General features: G+C 43.2%; 2 protein-coding genes and 1 non-coding gene across 3 annotated transcripts in view; 1 reads left to right on the top strand and 2 right to left on the bottom strand.

The window, feature by feature from the left end:
* LOC118781778 (neogenin-like) overlaps positions 1–4,992 on the top strand; it is a 179,221-nt gene extending 174,229 nt beyond the window's left edge. Inside the window, exons 25-29 of the mRNA XM_036534847.1 lie at positions 855–947; positions 1,903–2,061; positions 2,899–3,150; positions 4,013–4,167; positions 4,885–4,992. Coding sequence (XP_036390740.1) covers positions 855–947; positions 1,903–2,061; positions 2,899–3,150; positions 4,013–4,167; positions 4,885–4,968 — 743 coding nt within the window. The 3' untranslated portion in view covers positions 4,969–4,992. The remainder of the gene's footprint in view (positions 1–854; positions 948–1,902; positions 2,062–2,898; positions 3,151–4,012; positions 4,168–4,884) is intronic.
* A 4,255-nt stretch (positions 4,993–9,247) lies between these two features.
* Positions 9,248–13,372, bottom strand: LOC118782030 (40S ribosomal protein S17). Its single transcript, XM_036535245.1, has 5 exons — positions 13,316–13,372; positions 12,213–12,364; positions 11,047–11,152; positions 10,348–10,413; positions 9,248–9,370 (listed from the first exon to the last, which is right to left on the bottom strand). Exons 1-5 carry the CDS (start codon positions 13,316–13,318, stop codon positions 9,293–9,295), a joined length of 405 nt encoding a protein of 134 aa, XP_036391138.1. The 5' UTR covers positions 13,319–13,372; the 3' UTR covers positions 9,248–9,292.
* LOC118782506 lies at positions 10,059–10,185 on the bottom strand. The gene has a single exon (XR_005005148.1). It is a non-coding gene; the product is annotated as a small nucleolar RNA SNORA71 (small nucleolar RNA).
* Positions 13,373–18,388: the final 5,016 nt, after the last annotated feature.

Genomic DNA, 18,388 nt, shown 5'->3' with positions numbered 1-18,388 from the left:
AGGATTGATAAAAGGTACAGTGTACAGTGAATGGTACAGTATGAAATTCGCAGTAATTATATGCCCCTGCCATGAGGCTGACCTTATATGAATGGGTACTGGTGCACATTGGAGTTGTAGTGCAGGTTGCTCTTATGTATCTGTTCGTCCTCCACAGTCTTTCCCTAAGCTGTTACCTGACCCCATGCGTGAAAAACAAACGTTTTAGAGAAAGCTCATTTGGAGAAGTTGCATAGGTATTTGCTGCCCCCTACTGGGGAAATGTTCCCGCACCAGGTTTAGATAATTTAAGATTGAACATGATTCAACATGAAGTAAGTAAAAAATGGACCCCTCTTAGACCAAAGCTGAGATTAGTCTGCCCTTACCTATCTGTAGATACTCAGGCTGCTACCTTACATGACTGAGAGTGCGCTTCAGGAGAGGGGAGTGGACAGCCAGGCAAGGGCGCTAAGATGATAGGGCAGGTCACAGGCTCATCGCTGATCAAGGGGTGGAGATTCAGTCTTATATGCTCATGATTGGGCAGAGGGGGGATACTGACCAAAGGGTAGGTCACAGGGTAAGGGGGTGGAGACTCAGTCTACATGCTTGTGGTTGGACAGAGGGTAAAGACTGTCAGATGGATAGGTCACAGGGTAAGGGGGTGGAGTCTCAGTCGTACATGCCTGTGATTGGACAGAGGATGGAGACTAAGGGTCGGGCTGACCAAGGGGTAGGTCATAGGGAAAGGAGCAGAGACTCACTTACATGCTTGTGATTGGACAGAGGGTGGAGACTTAGGGTAGGGGGGCAGGGTCGCAGCGCAGGGTGGGTAGAGACTCGGTCTGACGGGCAGATTGTTTGATTTGCAGGCCACGAGTCAGAGGACAGCATGTCTACACTGGCAGGGCGGCGGGGGATGAGACCCAAAATGATGATGCCCTTTGATGCTCAGCCCCCACAGCGTAAGTGTGTTCCCCAGCCTTGATGCCAAGGGCACCCCCCCCCCCCCCCCAACAGGGTTCCAGTGCTCCTATTGGCTGAAGGCTGGGTCCATCCCTGCTCTAACATCCATCACAAGCCCACCCAGAGCACCCCTCAGCAGACATTTCACTCCCATTCTCCGTCACATGCTGTTGATTTTAGCTGCCTTCTTTATGAAGATAACACACGGCTGTAAAAGGTTATGTACCTGGGAAAAATTCAGTCAAGTACAAAATGTCAGTTTTCACACTTGACTGGGAATCACCTCGTATTGATTTTTTTTTATTGTTGACTGAATCTCATGGTGCAGCCAGAACTGAAATGATTTTCCTGCAGACTTCTAAACTTAAATGCCATTTAAAGCCATGCTGTTGTTGGCCATGGAAACTGATTCAGCAGGTTTCCTTATCAGCAAATATTTCGCAGGTGTCCCAAAGGACATTAAACACAGACAATAACAGATGTTTTATGAATGAGCACGTAGAAATTCAAAGCAGAAGAGTGTATTATTTTCAGTTGGAATATAGTGTGCAGTGCCTTGACAGTTAATCTGAATTATTTACATTGAGTCTTGCTTTTTGACATGATACAAGATGTCAGCCATCAGATTAATTTGTAACCGTCAATCCAAGCAGTCCTAATATACAGCACTCCCAGTGTAAAACAAGGTTTGCCATTACTGTGTGTGTGTGTGTGTGTGTGTGTGTGTGTGTGTGTGTGTGTACACACATGCATAGGGGAGTATGGATGCATGTCTGTGTGTGTGTGCACGCGTGTGTGTGTGTATGCGCATGCATGTGTCTGTGTGTGCGCGTGTGAACGTGTGTGAGTGCGTGTGTGTGTGTGTGTGCGTGTGTGTGTGTGTGCGTGTATGTGTGCGTGCATGTGTGTTTCCCACGTGTAAATGTGGCCTGTGTTGTTTGTGTTCATTCACAGCTGTGATTAGTGCTCACCCCATCCATTCCCTCGATAACCATCACCACCATTATCACTCGGGCAGCCTGGCCTCGCCGACACGCAGCTACCTCCACCACCAGGTCAACCCTCGGCCCCTCGCCACCCCCATCTCCCACCTAGACAGGGCCGACTCCGCAGGTGAGGCTGCCCAGCGGGGCATTCTGGGTGGCACAGCCACAGGGGGGCCAATCAGACGCGCTTATTTTCGAAGGTTCATTGTTCCAAGAATCTCCTATCTCTAAGTGGGGTACGGAAACACATCATGTGGATGTTTCGTTAAAAGGTAACTCTAAATAGAGGTAAAAACAGTCCCCTTTTGCTGTAAAAACTATTGAGATTCCTCCATCAGGCCATGCTGTGCGTATGTTGTCATGCCATAGCACATCTGGTACTCCACTACGATGGTTCTGTCCCCACTAAGAAATTTTCCCACGCCTCCCTCTGCCTCTTTCTCTCAGACTCTGTGAGCCATCACTGCACATGCACCAAAACGGTGCTGCTCTAGTAACATAGAAAGCCCATCTGCTGAAGCTATGCCTCTCCATGTCCTGTCCAGCGCCCTCTGCTGTCTGCTTCATGTAAGCGCATGTCAGCAAAATTTTTTTTTGTGTCTCTCAAGGGTGCACTGGCTGAAAGAGGCCCATTGACTCTCACCGAAGTGGGTCCAAAAAAAAAAGATAAAAGCATTTTATCAACTGGCGGAAATTGTCTATGTGTATTGTACCTGGCAATCAAACAATTATGCTCTTCACAGAGAAGCAGAAGTAAAAGTGAAGGGTTTGTTCTGTGTGTTCGGTCCCGCAGTGCGTCCTGTATTGAGTATGCGGTACCGCTTAACTTTAACCACCTAACAGAACCTTTTGGGAATGGTTTATGAGTGGACTTAAGGCAAACATCACGGTCCCAGTGGACCGCCCCAAGCCAGGTATTGTGTACAGAGAGTGGAAAGTGATGTCTCCGCCCATGTGATTTCAGAGTCGGTGAGAAACACCCCCAACACAGACCCCCTACCGGCCACGGGGCAGACTGCCTCCGCGGCCGACCGCTCAGAGACCGACAGCACTTTTCTCGGCTCCGCCCCCGAGGAAGAGCCCAGCTACAACCCCCCCACTGCGCACGTCCGCCCCACCCACCCCCTCAAGAGCTTTGCCGTGCCTGCCGTTCCCGCCCACAACCCCACCTTTGAGTCGCCAGCCCTCCCCAGCACCCCTCTGCTCTCTCAGACTGGTGAGTCTGGCCATCTGTGCCCGAGTGGCACTGCCTCTACGAACATGCTTGACATCATGTGTATCACATATTTCACATCTCAAAAAAAATTGAAGAGAGAAACGTCTTGACTGTAATAAGAGTTTCTAAGTTCCTAAGTTTCTATGATTAGAAGAAGGTAGGCGCAGTTGCAGCTTGCAGTTGGAGATAACTGTCATTAATGAGGCTTTGCTGATTCTCCTTCATGTAGCTCATGGTCAAATACTCCACCTTCATTCACACAACTACTCTACACCTATTCACATAACTGCTGTACTCTCACTCACACAGTTACTCCACCCTCACACAAATACTCCACCCTCACACAAATACTCCATCCTCACAGTTACTCCACCCTCACATAGTTACTCCACCCTCACACAAATACTCCATCCTCACAGTTACTCCACCCTCACATAGTTACTCCACCCTCACACAAATACTCCATCCTCACATAGTTACTCCACCCTCACAGAGTTACTCCACCCTCACAGTTACTCCACCCTCACACAGTTACTCCACCTTTGCTTGTGCAGCCTCCCCAGCCTTCATTCACGCTGCCTGTGACAGTGTTTTTTTTTTGGAGGTGGGCCTCAGAGTGATGCCCACAGTAGGTGGGGCAGTGCGGTGTGGAGTAAATGCTGTGATGCTATTAGTCCTCCTCCTGAAACTTGTTAACACTTTTGATTCCCTCACAGCACTAAAGCGTAAGCATCAAGCTTAATCTCAGTCATGATTTTATGGCTTTTTTTTCCTCTGATGTTTCATCATGTTTAACCTGAATATTCTCTCTGTTTGCGTGGTTCTTCCCCCCCCCCAACCCCCCCCCCCCGCCTGTCCTTAGTGTGTGCTGACGTTTCAGGCCCCGCCTCCCAGCTGCACTCAGTGAAGACAGCGTCCATCGGAACCTTGGGCAGGACACGCACGCCCATGCCCGTCACGGTGCCCAGCGCCCCCGACGTGCCCGAGACCAGCAAGATGCTGGAGGATGTAGAGAGTGTGAGTATCCCCCCCCCGCCCAGGAGGAGAGTGTGTGGGGGCCTGTTCTGTCCCAAATTTCAGAAGCCCCTCATTAGGAGAAAATGCATGACTGTGCAGTCTATACAGACACAGTGATATTTTTACCCTGGGGAAGCTCATGTAGTTTATTATTATAAATGTACTTGAGAGATGAATTTGTGGTGCTTTGTGGGATGTTATTTTATCTACACAGTCATTCACAAGAAAAAGAAGTATTCATTTGATTCATGTTTCACAATTTGTTTGCTAATGAATTTTTTTTCTTCTTTCTCCTTTATTTCTGCGCTAATAACGTTGTGTCCATTTCATTTACTTGTTTCGTTTTTTTTTTTGTCATTTGGCTGCATTTATTACCACATGACCCGTAACCATGTATTTGTTTGTTAAATCTAATTCAAATGAATCACTCAAACCCATTTGGATGAATTTCTTTTGATTTTGTTCTGCATTGATCTTGCTGTCCTGCTTCCCGACGCTCTGATAATTGCTTTTGGCTGTGGGCTGCACTTGTTTTATGCCCTAATTCTCGTATTTGGTCTTGTGCCGCAGTCTCACTGACCAGCCTCCCTCCTCAAAGCCCTGTCCTTTGCCCCCCCCCCGCCCCTCACCCCTCACCCCCTCCTTGCCCCTCTTCTCACCTGGGCCGCCCTCTTCCCCCCGCCTCCCCCTGGCAGTAACCCTGTTCCTTTCCCTCAGAGCTACGAGACAGATGAGTTGACGGAGGAAATGGCCCATCTGGAGGGTCTGATGAAGGACCTGAACGCCATCACCACGGCCTGAGCCCCACTCCCTCGTTCCCCCCTCCCCGCCACCCCCCACCCCACTGTGGCCGTGAGGCAGCAAGGGGTTTGGGGGAGGTTAGGGGGGAGGAGGGCTGGGAGAACGAAAGGAAACAAAAATGGATGAATTCTCCAAACCCTTCAAGAAAAATAGGAAAAAAAAAAACTAAAACTCTTGGGTCACCTTGCTTACTCTCAGGAAGGAGATGGCCACCTAATGGAGACAGCTTGCAATTTAAAGAAGAATCAACATTCTCTCAGTGACAACAGAGGTTTCTTCAGCCAGAAGATTGTGGTATTCTCAGCAAAAAAAAAAAAGAAAAACAAAAAAAAGAAAAAACACAAAAACAAAACAAAAAAAACAACTTTTTTTTCCTTTGGTTGCCATGGAGACCGTTCCAAAAGACACCGTTTTTGTAACTCTAAAGATAAAGGAAAAATAAAGTATGCCGGTATTGGTGTTGGTGCTTTTTTTGGCACAAATCTACAGTGTTTGGACATTTGCATTAGTGTCATTTATTTGTGCGTTTTCGTATACATCGTTCCGTGTTCCAGTGAAGTGAACATCGGGCGAAAAGTCTTTTAATTCCCTTAACTCTGCCATTTTTTATCTATCATTTTGAGTGAATGATGTTTGTTTACCCCCTCCTCCTCTGTGTCATATATTGTGCCATGTCTTTTATTATTGTCCAATATGTTTCTATGTATTATTTTATATACATATACATATAGATATGTATATATGTTTAAAACTGCCTCATTCTTATTCCGTCATTGCAATGTTTTTTGGATGTGTGTGTGGAAATCCCGTTTTCTTGCAGTTCGGTGCTTCTCTATGTATTAGGGGAGAATCTGCAAGTTTTATTGCGTTTGAAAGGATTGATACATTCAGTGACTTTGATTCCCCCCCTCCCCTCCTCCCCTTTGTACATTAAGATGTTAAAGCCTTGTTTTGTGGGAGTTCCATTTGAAAAAAGTACCTTGTGAAACGAGCCCACTTGTATATTATGTTGGTCTATTCCTGAATTTGTCGTTGGAGGCACCCAGCCCTTGACCGAGGTGTCTTGTATTACTGTTAGGCCCGCTGAGTATCTGCCTGCAAACCATTTGGCAGTGCTGTTCCTTGGTGGAGACTGGGCTTCCAGAGACCACAGGTAAACCTCAGTACTCCCTTTGGGCTGAAGATCAGAGGCCTGCGCTCAAGGCCCTGTTAATGGCAGCTCTGAGCCTCAGCCTGTTTGACCATATCATTTATTAAAAATGGCTCTGCAACTTCAGCTGTGCTGTGAGCGCTGACAAAGGTTCCCCCGTGTCCTAAAAGCCAGTATTTTTGGTCAGGAAGTAAGATTCTACAGCATCAGAATATGTTTTGAAGCTGGGTTCCGTCCAGGCCCCAGTCCTTCAAAAGAGCATCAGAGCACAGTAGTTTTTTCACCTCTCCCCTTTTCGGCTGTAGGAAAAAAAAATTTCCATCTGCATTTTAGAGGCTATGGCTCAAGAGAAATGCAAACGTTTTCTCCTTTTGAATGCAACTCCCAAATCATGTTTTTTTTTTTTTAAACATGTAGTTTGTTTTATATGAAGAACAGACCTAGCTCTGTAAACAATTTCAATGTAAAAAAGGAAATAATTAAAATATGTTCATGTTACAAACTTGTTTTCCCTCTGCCCTTTACCCAAAGAAAGATGTCGTTTGCAATCATAATTAATCACTCGACTTTGGTGAAAATCATGTTTCCTGGTTATGTTCATCCTCATGAATGTTAATATAACTGTAAGAAATAATTCTCCTTATGGATACAAGAAATATAAGACTTGTTGAAAAGTTGAGCAAAAAAAAAAAAAAAAAAAGACCCACTGAGGGATAAAGTGGTAGACAGTCAAACAAACCTGTATTGCACTTTTTCACAATTTTCGAAAATACATTTCTTACATATGCCGTGTTTTGAATATAAAGCTCTGTTTTGTGTAACTGTAGTTGTCATAGGTTAGCAGTTGGCTGCTCGAGTTGTTTATGTTACTGTTTGCTCCTTTTTTTTGTCTCTCTACTAAAATGGAGCCGCAGGTTTTATTGTGTGGCAGGTGAGTCATTCTGTTGTTGCCCCTTTCTGTACAAAGATCTTTTTGCTTTCTGTAGAATATTCTGTGGCTTTTTTTAAAAAACAAAATGGAGAAAAAAAAAACATATTTCCCTGTTCTTATTTTGTATTGGTGCTCCAATACATTTTATATCCTGCCATTGAGTCTAAATACAGTTTGTCGTGTATATTTTACATGTCTGTGCTGGTTGAAGGTGGCTTGATGCTTTTCCACGTTATTTGACATGAGCACTCATTTGAAACGGTGAAGCAAGTTTATAATTTCGAACATGAAAAGTATGTGAAATATAATCTTTCGATTTTAGTTTCTGGTCCCATACTGCAGAAAATGAAATGTTCAGTTATCTTTTGGTTAACAATTGAATGGCACACTTAAGGGTCTCCTGTTGGAATCAGAATAACCTGAATAACCACACACGACATGCTGTAGGTGAGACAGGGAACGCCATATTGTCAATCTGATTATGGCCCATTGATTTTCAGTGGTCATACAAAAGGATAAAACCGCCACTTTGGAGGTTCTTTCACCTTGAAGGGTGGCGATAGGTTTACTTTTTGACAAAGGTGTGAAATGCCCCATAAGCAGTTTTAGCGTTGCTTTTCTCCTCACATTTGACACCAACACACAGAGACCAATCACTGATGGCAGCGTAGAGAAACGCAACCTGCTTTGTAGTCCACTGTCTCATCACTCTCAAGAATACGGAGGAGGCCGACCAGACACCATAGACAGCTAATGAGTTACATTTAGTATCTTACTTTTAAACTCTGGTATTATGAGGAGAGGCTGTTTTATCTGAACAGAGTGGTTAAGAATTTATTCCTAAAATTGGTATTTTTATTTTGAAATGGAAGGACAAAGGAGGGAAATCCAGTAGAAAGTCAACGGAAAGAACAAGATGAGAAAAGGGAGGGTAGAATCCGAAGAGGGAAGGTGTGTGACCACTGAAGAGAGCGTAGGGATGCACAGCAATGGGCAGAAATTTCAGAAACGTTTCCAACATAAAAGGATGACTAGGGAGCTGCAGAAACGAAAAGAGAGAAATTGAAGTAAATGAGGAGATTGAATTGAAGTAAATGAGGAGAAAATCCTGGCAGGACAAAGAGAAGCACTACCGAGAAGATGGGTGAGAAAGCAGACAAATGGAAGGGGCAGTGAGGGAGTGTGAAAGTGGTGCCAGAGGGAGATGGAAGCTGAAAAACAGGTGTGTGAAGGACAGAGGGATGGAAGGAGGGACAGACCCACGGTGGCGGCAACTGTTTAAAAAAAACGTCTCTGAAGTGGAATGTGAAAAATTATTAGCATCACTTCTGTTAAAAGGACTTTCAGGGAGGTCCAGCTGAACAAGACATCCAGTCCCTCTTGCATTAACACACCACAGAAAAAACTGCCTGTTCCTATGGAGACTTGTGAAAGTAAACCAGATGTGTCTATTTTCTAAGTGTATTTGCTTCACTTTACTTGGACACTCCCTTTTACCTTTAAAAAAAATAAGACTTAAGACTTAGGTGCTGAACATTTTTTAATGGTGTGGCATTTTCATTTTGCCACCTCTCTAATATTTGTGCAAAAAACATGTGCCACATACAAACATCCCAATTCTTCAGAATTGGGGGTACAAAACGGTTAGTGCTTTGGTCATCCTGTTGACGTATCCAAGGAACCACTCCGTAGTTCCGTGACATTTCTGCACATGCTGAGGGGGCACCACAACAGGATGCTGTCCAACCAGCAAAAGGCCTCGCTTGCCAAATTGGTAGTTATCGAAATTGTCAGATGCTTTCTTAGGAGTTCACTACCTAACTAATCAGAAGGTAGCCATAAAACAGCAAAAACAAGAGTTCTCGAGAGTTACAAAAAGATAATACACCTCTTAAAAGTGAAACTGTATCTTAACATAAATATAAATTATGCTGAGAATCTCAGACTGACTCAAGACTCCACCACTGTTCCTGTATTCAAACCACACATCGGGACAAAAAAAACATTTGTCTTGGTTTACATGGATCAGAACAGGATTTCGCATAATACTCAAGACCAAATGCATAGTTACCCAAAAAGGCAGAGGTCCAAAGCACTATGAACTCCACATGCCACGCAAAGAAGAGTGTAATGCATTCACAAGCCGAATATTCCAGCCAAGCGGACAAGATGCAACACTACTCGATGAACAAGAGAGATCATTTTTTTTCCTCTTTATTGAGGGGGAAATATATTACAAAAGTCTACACTCCTCTGGGCGTTTTAAAATTCATTCCGACGGTGGGCTGGGTCACCTGCAGGTTTGACAGGCTGCCAAAGTCCTGGAAGAGAGGAGAGACACGTTACTGACCTCAAAACCCCACAGGTCAAGACAACATGTCACTGTTCCGCGAGTATACCAGCGGCATACACACCGCAGCTCAGATTTAATTTGAAATAAATATTCAATAGTCCCTTTAATAGAGAGCTTAACAATAAATTCTGTTCACACTCAATGGGGGGGAACGTGGAGACTGTGACTCAGCTTTTATCTAAATTAAATCTAGCAGCCAGCTGATACGTCCACTGCTGACCAGGCAAATGCCCCCTTCACCTTAGGCCGCATATTCCCTCCCCGTCCCTGTAATGAAATTGTCAGTGGCCGGTAGCATTTTGCCCTCTTATTCCAGCTGATGGGTTACAAGCAGAGGTGCGCAGATCAAAAGAATTTCAGCAGCTACATTCATAAAACATTAACGCAACATTTTTCAATAAAGATGAGCCCCTTTCATCTGTGTGACGCTCTCATTTTCGCAGCAGCTTTCTCGTGTATTCTCAAATACCACCAGAGGTGTACAATTAGAAAATGACTTCTCACTGGAAAAAAAGGCACCCGCCGGTAATTCCTATGATTATCTTTTACGCCATCATTTTGACACATAAAATTGCTCTGCAGTAGATGTGTTAACAGTCATTTCTGCAGCCGTACAACTGACATCAAGGATGCGTGATGAAGAAATGCAATCAAAATGTCTGAAAGATACAGGGTTTGAAAGGGATAGTACTTCCAGCAAACACGGGACAGGCTTTCAGTTCATTCTCCCTGTAGTACCAATGAGCTGGCAACATTCAGGCCATAGTCACTTTCGATACAATGTCTTAATGCAAACTTTTTAAAAGGCCATACCAACAGTTTTTACTGGCATATTGCATCATGACACATATTCCCACTCTAAACATCACATTTAGAATTCTAAGCATCACACAAAACATATTCCAAGCAGCAGATGTAAACGGAAGCTTTTTTTAAGGTTCTTACCAGCAACTTCAGCATCTCTTTGGTGTCAGGATCTACTTCAATGATCTCTTGGTCCAAAGCAGAGACCTGGAAACACACACAGAATGGGGTCACACACTGCAGACAACTGTACAACCCTGGAATCTTAACAAGTGTGCTTGAATGTACTGCTATCAAGCATACATTTAAGTCAAAAGGGTCGTGAGAAGGCAAGTGAGGGAAAGGTAAAGAACATGGAAACTAGTGTTTTATTTCTCCTGTAATCAGAATCCTCAATGACCTGAGGGATATCAAGGTAAAATCCAATCTGAACCAGGGACGTGCAGTATGCAGTGTGCATATGCTGACCCTTCAGTTAAAATTTCTGTTGGCTCCAAATTTACTTCGAACATCAATTCAGAGACCTACACACAATGCTTCTGTCTGGAGTCAAGTGAGCTTGCTCACGGTATAATGTTAATGCTGTCTTATCCAGCAGCACTTCAAGTGATATCCAACAGTACAGGAAGAAGCTCAGGTTAGGATTCGGGAAAGGAGGAAATTGCTGGGCAAACATATTTCAGAACACACTCAGTGGTAAAATGTGTGTAGGGAAAACTCATAGAGGTTAGGAGCAGACGCAGTGGGTAAAGGTGCGTGGGAAAGTCGAAGGGTACAAAGGTCACTCAGGGGAACAGGGGAGGGAGAGGGCAGCCCTCCACAGGGTGGGCAGACACTGACCTCGGGGACATAGTTGTCCCTCCTCTCCCTCTCCTCCTCCTGCAGTTTGATGGAGATGCCTCTGACAGGACCTCTTTGGATGCGCTTCATCAGATGGGTGACATACCTGCAAAGAGGGGCACACCCGCAGCTTCAGCACAATGCACTTAAACCTTTATACTACTGGACCCTACTGCCTGTATAACGGAGACTACCTGTTTATTCACCAGGATTAACTTCAGGCACTTCAGCTGATCTTTATATCACTTGGATGGGCTGACAATGAACACATATCGCAGCCTGGTGTAAACGGATGCCCTTGAACAAGCAGCAGTGTCTGACTCAGTTCAATGCACGTTCCCCTTGCTGGAGTAGGCACTGCTTCAAAGACGTGCACAGCAATTACAGGCAGCAGGTGCTTCAAAAGGCAACAGTGCTGTCATCATGACAGTGGAGAGAAGCAGAGGCCGTATACCCACAACGTAACGTAGGCAATGCAATGCTGGTCAAATAAAAAGAGCGAAAACAATGAAAATGGCTAGCTGCACAAGAAAGCACTCAACAGCCAGACCTGCACCAGAATGCATGTAACACATGTCAACACCTGAAGTTCACTGCCTGAAACGCATTTGCCCAGATAAAGCCATTTTATTCTTTTCACCCTAATTTCTTTTGACAAGTACCATTTTGTACATTCAAGTTCACTGTGTACCCATGCACACTTCCTACTTAACTGACAACAGCAGATATGAGGCCGAGACATTCTGTTGGTGTTGGTGAGACGTTAAGTCAAAGTCACTGTCTGAGTGTGCTCACAGAAGCACAACAGGAGCCAGACCTGTTACCCATTACGATCGTTTCTTTGCTTGCATCTTCACATTACATGCCCGTAACAGCACGAATCTAGTCAGCTACGACGGGCAGCAGTGGAGTACTAGTTCCATCACACCATGTGCAGGCGCAGCCGGAGTCAGGCGTTCGCTCATTACAATACTGGCATTTAGCATTATATTTACTTAAACGCATAGGTTACATCTTTGCGTATTAGCCATTTATACCGCTGGATATTTACTAAGGCAATTCTGGGTTGGGTACCATGCCCAAGCAGCGGCAGTGCCCCAGCGGAGAACCAAACCTGCAAGCATTGCGGTCACGAGCCGCGCTCCTTTCAGCCACGCCACACTCACCCTGCAATCTTGTTGCGCAGCTTCTTGCTGGGGATGATGGCGATCTCCTCGCACACCCTCTTGTTGGTGTGGAAGTCGTTGCCCAGGCGGGTGTAGTATTTCTCAATGATGACCCGCGCGGCCTTCTTCACCGTCTTCGTCCTGACACGTCCCTGTAAACGCACCAAAATACACCCTTCAGTCAATGCAGTTTGGAACCGATTTCCACCTGGTACCACACTTTCACAAAAGCCAAGCTGCCTTCACAAGACAGATATCAAATTATAGTGCTTAACTTAATTCTTTAGTTTTATTAATGAATTATTATACACAGGGTCATACGGGGACAGCATTACAAATACACCAGCAAGGTTTCAGTTTCTCTCCGTATAGCGCAAAACACCTGACCATGTAATGGTCAAAGACAAATACACGTATTTATCAGAGACCAACTTTTAATCGGTTTAACGTCAATCATTTCTCAAGGTCCTCGCACCTATCCATGTATATTCACCAAACATACACACATTACATATAGTTAACTACCTTAGCCAGCTAGGCTAAAAACATAGCAGACAGTCACCTAAGAGCTAAGAGCATTTATCTACCTATTAAGTGTATCTTAATTAAATGAATAAGTTACGTGGCGCATCAGGCTGATGTATCAACGGCCCTCCAGCTACTTAGTTAATATTAATAACATTACACAGTAATTAGACTGCGTTGCCTAGGTTACGTTAACCAAACTGCAAATCTGACTCCAGAACTAAGTCACAGATATGACTCCAGCATTAAAGATATTTCAGCAATTTGGCTGCCATTGTAAATTGCTAGTAGTACCTAGTACCTGATCCCTGCCAAAATGTTATATAAACGTTCTGCACATATCTCAAAGTAGCGACCCCACGTAAAAGTAACGACACTTCTTTCTTCAAAGAACACCCCACTCTCTACAACAAATCCCTGACTCTACGTAAAATTAACAGTAGTGCATCCCAATTTGTGGCTGCGATGGCTCAAAATATTTTGGTTTTTGCTGTAACACTCTGAGAAGGATGAAGCGATTAACACAAGTCAAGGATTGAGACCGATGTTGCACGGGACAACTTCTATTTATTACCCACCATGATGGTTCAGGCCGATAGAAAAGAACGGGAAAAACATAATACCGGAAGTTTAATGTGAAACCTGGAAGTGAAATGCAAATAAAATTATGTGTATGTGTTACGCTGCCCTCTAGTGGGGGGCTTGTTAAAATAAGTAATTTTATGACAATGACAATTTCATGTAACTGTCCCTTCTTAAGTAAATTATTAAAAAGTAACTAGAGAGGGACTCAGAACAATTTAACAGTTTTGCAACGTACTCCATGCTTTTGTGAACATATAAACGACGTCAGGTCTGAATTAAAATAGAGCCAATACACCAGCTGTAGCTCGAGTTGAGGAAAGATATTATCATTATATCAATAGATGGCGCTGTCGTTCCATGGTAAGTAAAATTACACCACTCACGAACCATGGAACGACAGCGCCATCTAGTGATGTAAAATAATAATAATAATAATAATAATATCAATAATATCTTACTCTGGGTAAGAGCGTCTGCTAAATGATGTAATGTAATGTAATAATAACGATAATAATAATAACTAGCACCTTCGGTGCTTGGCCCCTAATAATAATAGTAATAATAATAATCTTTCTTCAGCTGGAGGGACACACTGGTGACGTGTCTATATTTGCATTCCATTAAGCCAAACTTTAAACCTGAAATAATAATTAATTGCACATATTACAAAACCAATACCTAGAAAAATCAGTAATGGATTCAAGCCCTGTGTTTCACCAAGATCACTACACCCTGCAACCATGGTCCACTGACTGTCCCATTCTAATGAGGTATCTCCTCTCAGAACAAGGATACAGCTCTTCAGTTCTCACCTGAGCACCTGAAAGAGACTCGAACTGTCTCCTACTAAACTATAAAATGAAAAGGAAATGTAATGGTCTAACACACTCGTTAGCTTTACCTAGCTATCTTGTACCTTGCCTGGCCAGCCTTCGAAACCTGGTCATGCAGTGCTTCTATTATTGTTGACTCCATATGGTTTTTTTTGCTTGTGTTGTATTGTACCGCTTTGGACAAAAGCATCTGCCAAATGATTAAATATAGATGTAAATGTAAATGAATGGTGTTATGCTCACACTCACTGGTTTGGGAGTGTTGTTAGCCCGGACTGATTCTGTTGCTCATTCAATTTGAATGGATACACTTGTGTTCTGTTGTGCTGGGAGAGGTTCTGGGTAAGAGCTTCTGCTAAATGAATGTAACGTAAAGGATAGTGCAGCAGGGGCTTTGACATCAGGCAGGTAAAATGACACCAGTTTTCACCAGTGCCAGAGTCTGCCAAAGAGCTACAATGACATCAGCCTATGACAGCATGGGCGAAACAGCTAGGTGCATTTCCCCACCATTCATTACAATGATCTGAGCGGAAGCTCTTATCTAGAGAGACTTTCACAGCTGATGATTTTTTATGTTGTCCATTTCTACAGCTGAATATTTACTGAGGCAGTTCACATGCTTTACCAAAAAATCCAAATCCAGTGCCCCGCTGGGGAACCACACCGACAACCTTTGGCTCACGATCTTTACTTTTAACATCTACACCACACTACTGGCAATTTTCAAAGCCATAACCAAAAGCACAAAGTAGCAATTATTATCTTCTTATTATTGTTCGAATGAGAAAAATTCAAGTAAGTAATTATAATATGTAATATCCTCTCTTCAGACTGGACACACACTCAGCTGGGAAACTCCCATTTTACTAGGTCTTAATGTGGCTTCAAGGAGTGTGTCCACGTCAAGGTGTGACGGAGACGATAATTTCAATTTGAGAGGTTACATGACACCTGTGTGATATGAAGTGCTGTTACGCCTTACAGTACCAATAGTTTCATTTAAATAATTAGCAATAATGCTACAATCCATGTGACTCCGTTCAGTTCAGTTCCATGTGACTTGTGAAGTGCTTGTTCACCTTTCATAACTGGACTCAGGAAGCTTGTGCAGCCTAGTACTGAAGTGCTGGTTTAATAATGAGTTTCATAATGTCTAAAGTGATCGGAGAAAAACATGACACAAACCCAACAGGAAAGGTTGAGAGAGATTTTTTATTTTACATAAAAAAGGGTGCAAACTTGAGTTTCCCTTTAAGTGTGGAGGGAGTAAAAAGTGAAATTTTGAAAGGTCTCATGTGACATTTTCACATAAAGCCTCTGAAAACAGGCATTTAAGAGAAAGAATCAGGACCTTAATCTTTCTGCAACTTCAAAAAATAATACAAAGAAAAAAAGAAGGAATCAGAAATCCAAGAATGGGTCGTTCACGATTGAAGCCCTTAACCAGGATAAAACCATTCAAATACATTTTTTGAAGTGACATTCATTTCAACACAATATTCATAATACAGTTTTAAGACTCAACTCTTTTTTTTACCATAGCTTTGAAACCATTGCCAGGACAAGAGGAAAAAATAAATTCTTGCAGTACTGTACATGTCTGATTTCCACAGTTTTGAAGAAAAAGAAAAATCATCAGGCTTGTCTTTTACAAAGTCCAACTAACATTACAAAAAAAAAAAAAAAAAAAAAACAATGGTGAACTTTGTACAATTTACAATTGAAAATAATTATATTGCAGTCATGTTTGTAACCCACCCGCTCCCTGTCTGAAACTGAGACAAATCTACAGTATAGCGACTTAAAAAGTGCCAAAGAACCAAAGACAACATAAATTACGTTCCATTAATTTATTCTCTCTACAGCTTCTATCACTGAGGTTTTGCACGCTTGTTTGACACATGCAAGGAATCAAAAAAAAAAAAAAAAATCTTAACACAAGAGACAGACAAGTGATCCCAGCCATTTGAAAGCAAATGGCTCTTGTTAAGAGGCAAAGCGTCCTGGAATGACATCAAAAGAAACATAGAGAGAGTGGATGAGTTCTGGAAATAATGCATCAAAACCAAAAGTGAGTTTACGGGAATGTTTTCTCAAAGCTGACATGGAAGGGTCTGTAAAGCATGTATTAAACTATAATTATGACTTAAGGTAATACCAGTGTAGTTGCCACATGTCCATAGTCGACCACAAGAAAGTCTAGCAAAGACATCAGCTGCTTTCACATCCAAATATATAGATGCTATACAGATGCAATCAATGGAAAGGGGCTTAGGAAAGCCTATGTACATTCCCAGCAGCCTGCGAACAGGGAAAAGGCATACCTTCTTGGAGCAACTGTGCACTAACAAAATACGGTATAATGTCCTGTGAATTCTGTGTACATAAACATGTTGGGGGGGAAAAAAAATCAGAACTTAATTACATCTTTTTTGTTTAATAACGAAAGACCAATACCCCAAAAATGCCGGTGTTGAAAAATTTCTTAGGATAAGGAGTCCGAAAACCGACATACACCAAAGCCATTATCCAATTTCCCGAGAGACTTCACGACAGCTTAGTCAACTCAAAGGAAGAAGTATTATTCAAGAACAGACAACACAGGAATGGTGTGATTTCAGCAAACAGCAAGGCTTACATGGACTCAGAATGGACAAGTTTTGGTTGAAGAGAAGAACGGGTCAGCTAACAGAAGGACGACCTTAGAACCCCCCGTAGAACACCATCTTTTAACCCTTTAAGTACGTCAGCCCCTCGTTTCAAAAGGCTGTCTCTTAACACTTTCAACTTTACAGAACATGACCAAAAAAACGGGTGGATGAAATGGCACCAACTCTAAAAAAATGCACAGACGCCAAAGTCTGCTTCACGGATCCTGGCACCAACAAAACGATATAGTAGTCAATGGGCTGGCATTGGGAAAAGCAGCCCGCAGGGTCATCAATCAAGGTGTATTTGCAGTAGTCAGTTTGCTCTCTCAGGCCTAGACAATCTGGTGTGACTGTTTCAGTGCAGTGCCCAGAGTGGGGTGTAACATTCTGCAGTTGTGCACATATGCCAGCAGGTGTCATTGATTCCCTTACAGAGTCACCTAATCTGAACCTACGACCAGTGACCTAGTGCCACCTGCAGAAGCAAGCAGTAACCCTGTCCCATCGGCCACGCCCGAGCGCTGTCCACAGGTGAAAGGGTGGGGGCAGGGTTTTTACCCAGAGTTCAAACATTCTCCTACACCAAACTGGCACTATGGTGGAGAATAGGGGAATCTCTCAGGGCACATACAGACACACTACCCTCCCCCAAAGGAAGGGCAGATTACATCAGCCAGCTAACATACCAAGATCTGACAGCAGACAATTCAGAAGGCCCACAGAGTGACCAACAGAACAACAAAAGTAAGCATCAGTGAGGGTGGACAAATATTCTGCCCCCAAGGCCACTGATCCTGGACAAGCATTCACCTTTTAACCCAAAACAGTTGTGGGCAGAAGCAATTGTGTGTAAACTGATCCTGGATCAACAGCTTGGGGCAGAAAGAGCTCAGAGCTGTTACAAAGTTCACAGCAAACACTCAGCAATGCATCCAGAATATAGTCAGAGGCACATAATGTATTTCAGCAACGGAACACCATTCACTCAAGAGGCTAACTGCATACATAAAAATAATCTGTTTGCAATAAGACGTGTGACTAAAGAACCTGAAAGAAAATCAACTCCCATGCTTTCTTTTTCATATTCAAGTACATTTTACATAATAATTTAGATCGCAGAGCAACTGAAGCACATCACAAAATTAAGAGAGGAAAAAAAAAAAAAAAAGAACACCGTATACACGCATACAGACTCTGAGCACACAAATATACAGTCCTGTTGTACAAAGATATTTGTATGAAGTCATCTCGAGCCCTTGGTGGCAGCCAATGGTGTTTTGACTCTATGAAGACAAGCTTGTCTATATAGGACACCAATTCTCACACCCCACCAGGAGGTGATTTTCACAGACTAGTGTTTTTATTTCATGGATTCTGTAATAATTACAAACACACATACACGCGCGCGCACACACACACTTACACACACACATATATGTATACTGTGTGTGTGTGTGTGTAAGCCTGTGTATAAATATATATATTTATATACATTTTAAACTTGTGAAGGGAGTTAATAAAAGGAAGCATTTTGGTAAACTGACAATTTATTTCATAAATACTAGGAACTAACCTTGTC

The sequence above is a fragment of the Megalops cyprinoides genome, chromosome 8, assembly GCF_013368585.1.
Source record: "Megalops cyprinoides isolate fMegCyp1 chromosome 8, fMegCyp1.pri, whole genome shotgun sequence".
Classification (NCBI taxonomy): domain Eukaryota; kingdom Metazoa; phylum Chordata; class Actinopteri; order Elopiformes; family Megalopidae; genus Megalops; species Megalops cyprinoides.
Note: the sequence above shows the minus strand (reverse complement) of the source record. Positions and strands in the feature narration are given on the sequence as shown.